Raw genomic sequence first — 6,942 nt, 5'->3', positions numbered from 1 at the left:
GAACCAGCTCCTCCCTCTCTCTCCCCCACCTCCTCTGACTGAATTAGACGTGAACCAGCTCCTCCCTCTTTCTCTCTCTCCTCCACCTCCTCCTCTGACTGAATTAGACGTGAACCACCTCCTCTCTCTCTCTCCACCTCCTCTCTCTCTCTCTCTCTCCACCTCCTCTGACTGAATTAGACGTGAACCACCTCCTCTCTCTCTCTCTCTCTCTCTCTCCACCTCCTCTGACTGAATTAGATGTGAACCAGCTCCTCTCTCTCTCTCTCTCCTCCACCTCCTCTGATTGAATTAGACGTGAACCAGCTCCTCCCTCTCTCCTTCTCCTCCAGCTCCTCCCTCTCTGAGTGAGGAGGACAAAGCAGAGACACTTTTTATCACATGGTCTCAAAGTGTATTTGGCAGATTTTTAAACATTGAAATATCGAGAAGCATTTTTCTTTCTTCTTTATTCATGTTTTGCCAAGTGCTCAGATTGGTCACATTGTGTCCGACTGTCTCCAGATGTAACAACAGACTGAAAACACGTGTGATGGTCGAGTGTAACGACGAGTTCATACCTTCATCTTCAAAAATATAGAAACACAACGTATTGAAAAAGAAAACTCTAAAAATGAACAGCCATGTTTACGAAGTACACGCCTCCCTTTGTCCAATATGTACATGTCCGTCTGCAGAGCTGGAGGATTCATGTCCTGCTGTTGTTGCCGTAGTGAGATTATAAAAACGGAAAAGTTCAAGGAAATCAGCTGGTGAACATTTTAAGGGTCCCTCTCCTTTTTTACTTTGATGTCCCCGGCCAAGATGGTGGCTATTTCCCCCTGCATGAAGGCCCAGGCTACATTGGAGCCGACCAGCGGGCACCGCTCGCCGCTGGGGCAGTACACCTCGCCGGTGGCGCCCTGCTGCTTGATGCTCTCCCGGGAGCAGGGGAAGCAGAACTTGTGCGAGGGCACCGACGGACACTGGACAAAGTGGGTGTCCTCTAGCCGCTCGTGGCACAGGGTGCAGCATAGCGGCACGCTGCCGGGCGCCACCGAAGAGTCCGGAAGGCTCTGCGCCGGCAGTGCGTGGGGCTCCATGCTACCAGGGCCGTGTGGAGCAGAAGGGTTGGCGCTCACAGGCCCCTCCCTCTGGGCGAGTCTCCTCTGAGAGGACGGTGACAGGGGGCTGCAGCTGTTCCGCCGTACGCTCGCCGTAGTGGAGTGTACCTGGTTGGCGTCCTTGGGTGAGCCTGTGCCTCCTGCGTTGTCAGTGGCGAGGATGAGCGCCGCCATGGGGGACTGACCGTTCTGCGCTGTGGCAGCCTCGGGGGGTGTGGTGCGGGGGTGCGGGGAGATGGTGGAGGGGGGGGCGGATGAGAACCCCGGGGGCATCTTCAGGACCTCAGAGTGCGACGGGAGCCACGACTCGCCGCCGGTCATCTTGAGGGCGCCGCCTTCACCGTCCGGCTCTGGGGACGCCTTCCTCTTCATGCTCCGAGGGTGCTTCCCCCTGTCTGAGGAAGAGGAAGAGGAAGGGTTACACAACAACACCACACACAGTGAACACACAACAACAACACACACACAGTGTGAACAACACACACACACACAGTAAACAACACACACACACACACACACACAGTGAACCACACACACACACACACCCACACACAGTGAACTACACTCACACACACACACACAGTGAACACACAACAACAACACACACACAGTGTGAACAACACACACACACAGTAAACAACACACACACACAGTGAACTACACTCACACACACACACACAAACACACACACAGTGAACCACACACACACACACACACAGTGAACCACACACACACACACACACACACACACACAGTAAACAACACACACACACAGTAAACAACACACACACACAGTAAACAACACACACACACACACAGTGAACTACACACACACACACACACAACACACACACAGTGAACCACACACACACACCCACACACAGTGAACTACACTCACACACACACACACAGTGAACTACACTCACACACACACACACACACACAGTTAACTACACTCACACACAATCACACACACACACACACAGTTAACTACACTCACACACAATCACACACACACACACACACACACAGTGAACCACACACACACACACACACAACACACACACACACACACACAGTGAACCACACACACACACACCCACACACAGTGAACTACACTCACACACACACACACACACACACAGTGAACTACACTCACACACAATCAAACACACACACACACAGTGAACACACAACAACAACACACACACAGTGAACACACAACAACAACACACACACAGTGAACTACACTCACACACACACACACACACACAGTGAACTACACTCACACACACACACACACACACAGTGAACTACACTCACTCACACACACACACACACACACACACAGTGAACTACACTCACACACACACACACACACAGTGAACTACACTCACACACAATCACACACACAGTGAACTACACTCTCACACACACACACACACACAGTGAACTACACTCACACACACACACACACACAGTGAACTACACTCACACACAATCACACTAAACAGTAATTTAAACACGTGTCCGTTGTGCAGGAGATGTGCGTGTCCGCTGCAGACACGTGGTGTAGCGTGTGTTCCTCACGTACCTGTCTTTCCGGCCCCGGGTTCATATCCCATCAGCCTCTGCATGGCGGCCTGCTCCTTCTTCAGCCGGCTCTCGAACGTGTGTAGCGCCATCAGGTCCCGCACGGTTCTCCCTTTACCCGTCCACTCCTTGTCCGTCGTGTCGGACATGTCGGGCCGGGGTTTGTCTTTCAGCTCCTCCAGGCGCTTCCCGTGCTCCCCGGGGCCCTGCGCCACCGGAGCCCCGGGCAGAGCCATGTGAGCCGGGCGGCCGGTGAGCGGGTGGCCGGTGGGAATGGCTCCGTTCACCAGAGGCACCAGGCTGGGAGGAAGCGTGCTGGACCGGCGGGGGTTCGGGCTTTGACGGTTCAGTTCCGGAGGCTCGTCTGGTTTGGGAAACCCGTTCGGCACCGGGAGGCCGTTCGCCGGCCTGCCCGCCTGGTACTCCGGTCCCAGCCGGGGAGGCCGGTCGGACAGCGGGTAGCGGTCCAGAGGCTGCGGGGGACGGGAGCAGGAGTCTCCGGCCAAGTGGTTCATGTCCTTCCCGGCGTGCTGGAGCTTCCCCGGACCCGGGGAGCGGCCGTCCGGGAGCCCGTGAGCCCGCTTCAGCTGCCGGGCGGTGTCGATGACGAACTCGACCCGGTCCGCGCCCTCGTAGTTGACGCATCCGCGGCACACGGGCTCGGTGAAGTCCCAGATCAGGGCCCAGGGCATCCGGGGCAGGTCGCACAGGAAACACGCCTGTCTCCGGGAGGCCGACATGTTGTCTCCACACTGCGGGACTCCTCGCGGCTCTGCGGGGAGGAAACGAGCAGCAGCACCGGAGACACGCGTCACACGCACCGGAGCCCCGCGCGCTCTGACCGGAGCCCGTGACGTCACTGGGCGCGTGCTCCGGCCCTTCCACGAGCCCGCGGGCGCATGCTCCGCGTGCCTGACGAAGATCGTCTGTGTACGTGTGGACGGAGGAGAGGTATCACTCCGCCTCGGTCTAAAGATGAGGAGTAGGTCGGTCTGGAAAACAGAGGCGTTGTTTCCAAGCATAGTGTTCAGTGCTGTCTAATAATTATATAATTATATAATTATAATATAATAATAACACATTAGACATGTGAGATGCAGCTTAAAGTCCTACATATAAACAACACGATAGCTAACCCTTGCTCTTAGTTTGCTAACGTAGCCCATGTTGTGCTTTACGTAAAACAAATATAAACTGTTAATTAATAAATCACAGTAAAACCATCACAGGTTTGAACTTATGAAGATAGAATGAACCTTTTCATTTGTGTAGACTCATATTCACTAATCACAGTTTGTCTCTTAACAAGAGTAAAACAGGGAAATGTTACTCATGTGATTTGGATTTGAAATGTTTTTCTTTAACATGCCTTCACCCATTGACCTGATTCTGTCCTCATAGACATTACATTACATTTCATTACATTACATTACATTTCATTATTCATTACATTACATTACATTTCATTACATTTCATTACATTACATTACATTTCATTACATTACATTACATTTCATTATTCATTACATTGAGCTGACCCTTTTATCCAAAGCGACTCACAGTCAGTGCATCAACCATGAGGAACAAACCAGAACAACAAGAATCAAGAAAGTACAAGTTCTTCAAGAAAGACAAACTACAAAGTTCAATAGGTAAGTGACATTTAAGTGCTACTGAATTGTTAGTTTAAAATTGTATTCAAGGTGCAGTCGGACATCCGACAGAGAGACAGACAGACAGAGAGACAGACAGACAGACAGACAGAGAGACACACAGAGACACAGACAGAGAGACACACAGAGACACAGACAGACAGAGAGACACACAGAGACACAGACAGACAGACACACAGAGACACAGACAGACAGAGAGACACACAGAGACACAGACAGACAGAGAGACACACAGACAGACAGAGACACAGACAGACAGACAGACACACAGAGACACAGACAGAGAGACACACAGAGACACAGACAGACAGAGAGACACACAGAGACACAGACAGACAGAGAGACACACAGAGACACAGACAGACAGACAGAGAGAGACATCAAATGTCTGAACAGGACCAAACATAGGACTTTCTGCTCCCCCCACAGTTCAGCCTGGTGCCACAGGACAGTCAGAGGAGGTGCTCGTCCTCTCCCTCAATCAGAGGAGGTGGTGGAATGGATCATCACACATCAAACAGGTTTCAAACCCACTGAGGCTGCACCTCCTCTCAGAGCTGCGTCTCCTGATGATACATGACCAGGGTCAGGTATATCAAACATGTCACAGGATCTGGACCCCCCCCACGGGCCGCTCAGATGGGACATGACCTCGTGGCCACGGGGGTCGACCCGGTCAGTTTGTTCAGCTGAGCATTTTCACATGAGGGAGAAAGGGAGCATGATGGGAAACCAGCTCAGGAGCTGAGGAGTCCAGGACTGATTGTTTACAGTGCAGCGCTCTGATGTGACCTCCAGTTCCTCAGCAGCATTACCCAGAGTCCTCCACTGGAAGCAGGTCGGAGGTCTTCAGCTCTGTAAACATCTGATGAAGTCGCCTCAGCACCACAGACAGTTAAAGGGCTTTAAACATTACGAGTTTCCCCTTCGAACCGGAGAGAAATATCCTTCTGGATACTTCTGCTCAAACTTGTGTGTACTTCTGGTCCAGGACTTCTGACAGGTTCTCCTGCTTAATAAGAGGAAACATTCGTGTTCCTCACACTTTCCCTCCTGTTTCAGTCCAGCTCCATGAAGACTTGTGTTTACAGAGAGTAAACGTAGGAAGGACTGGACCTCACTACTACTGACTAAACTCAGTGTGTTTATAATCACAATATTAGAGTTAGCTCCTCACGACATTTTATACAATTTGTGTGAAAATCATAATTAGGGCCGGTCACACATATGGGAATATTTCATTAGTGAACCTTTGTCTCCTGGTTCACTTCTAATCAAAAACATTCACTTTCTGTATTTGAATTTGAGGCCAATTCCTAATTATTTGGATGAGTGTCAATTGCCTCCGATTCAGACGAGTTAAAGCAGAACCGTGTTTTATTTTTGGCCCTGAATGCATCATGTGTTCCTACAGCTCTGAGCTTCATTTACCAACCGCTCTGTTTAAAGATCAAACACATCAAAGGCAACACTACAAAGATATCTGTTCAATTGTTAAGACCCACCCCCTTTCTATGGCTTCCTGCTCGTACAGCACAACATCTGGACGTCTGACTGACAGCTGTGTTTGCTCTGACTCTATCAAAGTGTGACGTGTCGGCTGCATGTTGCATTAAACATTTCAGACTTCTGCTCGATTGTTTTGAAATGTGAAACTGAGAAATTCTTTGGTTTTATTGCAACTGACATTTTACGAGAGTGATCACATTTTTAATCTTGACAAGTCTGTAAAATCTCTGAAATATTTACTCATGTCAGCTTTAGCTCTAAACAAAACTTTTAATTATTAATTAATTTCCCTCTTTACCCTCAAATAAAAAACTCCCTTTTCTTAATGATCAAATTAAAACCTATTCAAACTGTGAGTGAAATGATTCTACTGCTTCAGATTTCTGTTCTCTATCTAATAAACAACCGTGGAGCTTGTCAAAGACATTAGCGTTAGCATTAGCACATTAACCATTCAGCCAATCAAACGGCAGGACTGTCCCAGTTGGTCCCACTCAAGCTCCAGGCTGCAAAGCACATGTATGTACATATTCATTCTTAATAAAGCGTGCCAGAAAAGTATTTTAACAAATATATATTTATATTTAGTTTGTTAAATCTGGTCTGCAGGATTTGTTAAGTTGATGCCACAACATCAGTGCAGTGAAAGAGGACATTTGTTGACGAGCTCATGAGCTCTCAGATGAATCAGATGTTTTCACGGCTGTGACTCAGCTGATGAAGCTCAGTAAGTTCTGTAGAGTCCAACACGACTCAACTCCGAGGAGTCGTTTTCTGAACCAACATGACATTATCTGTATTTGTCACTTGTTAGTTTCCTGTTGGGATAGTTAGTTCAGGGAATTCTGGGTAACCACACGTGTTTCCTCTCGCCTGTGGACGGTAAACAGAGGCTGCGACCTTCATCACCACTTCCTGTTTACTGAGGCGCTGCTAATACTTCCTTCCTGTTGTGTTTCAGAGCTTTTCTCATTTAAAGCTGGAAGCTTCATCACGTTTAATGTACTTTAATGTACGTAAAGTATAATATGTGACACAAAAGTCAACAATTTTTAGAGCTCCCC

General features: G+C 49.2%; 1 protein-coding gene across 3 annotated transcripts; it reads right to left on the bottom strand.

Annotated features, from left to right (window-relative positions):
• Positions 1 to 321: 321 nt before the first annotated feature.
• Positions 322 to 3,621, bottom strand: LOC117764071 (interferon regulatory factor 2-binding protein 2-B-like). 3 transcript variants are annotated; one of them, XM_034589547.1, is made up of 4 exons: positions 3,129 to 3,621; positions 2,698 to 3,086; positions 693 to 1,498; positions 323 to 656 (listed from the first exon to the last, which is right to left on the bottom strand). In XM_034589547.1, exons 1-3 carry the CDS (start codon positions 3,434 to 3,436, stop codon positions 762 to 764), a joined length of 1,434 nt encoding a protein of 477 aa, XP_034445438.1. In that variant the 5' UTR covers positions 3,437 to 3,621; the 3' UTR covers positions 323 to 656; positions 693 to 761. The 3 variants fall into 3 exon arrangements, with proteins under 3 accessions (XP_034445427.1, XP_034445438.1, XP_034445419.1); XM_034589536.1 differs by having other exon boundaries at positions 322 to 669; positions 703 to 1,498; positions 2,698 to 3,621; XM_034589528.1 differs by having other exon boundaries at positions 325 to 656; positions 2,698 to 3,621.
• Positions 3,622 to 6,942: the final 3,321 nt, after the last annotated feature.

The sequence above is a fragment of the Hippoglossus hippoglossus genome, chromosome 1 (assembly GCF_009819705.1).
Source record: "Hippoglossus hippoglossus isolate fHipHip1 chromosome 1, fHipHip1.pri, whole genome shotgun sequence".
Taxonomy (NCBI): domain Eukaryota; kingdom Metazoa; phylum Chordata; class Actinopteri; order Pleuronectiformes; family Pleuronectidae; genus Hippoglossus; species Hippoglossus hippoglossus.
Note: the sequence above shows the minus strand (reverse complement) of the source record. Positions and strands in the feature narration are given on the sequence as shown.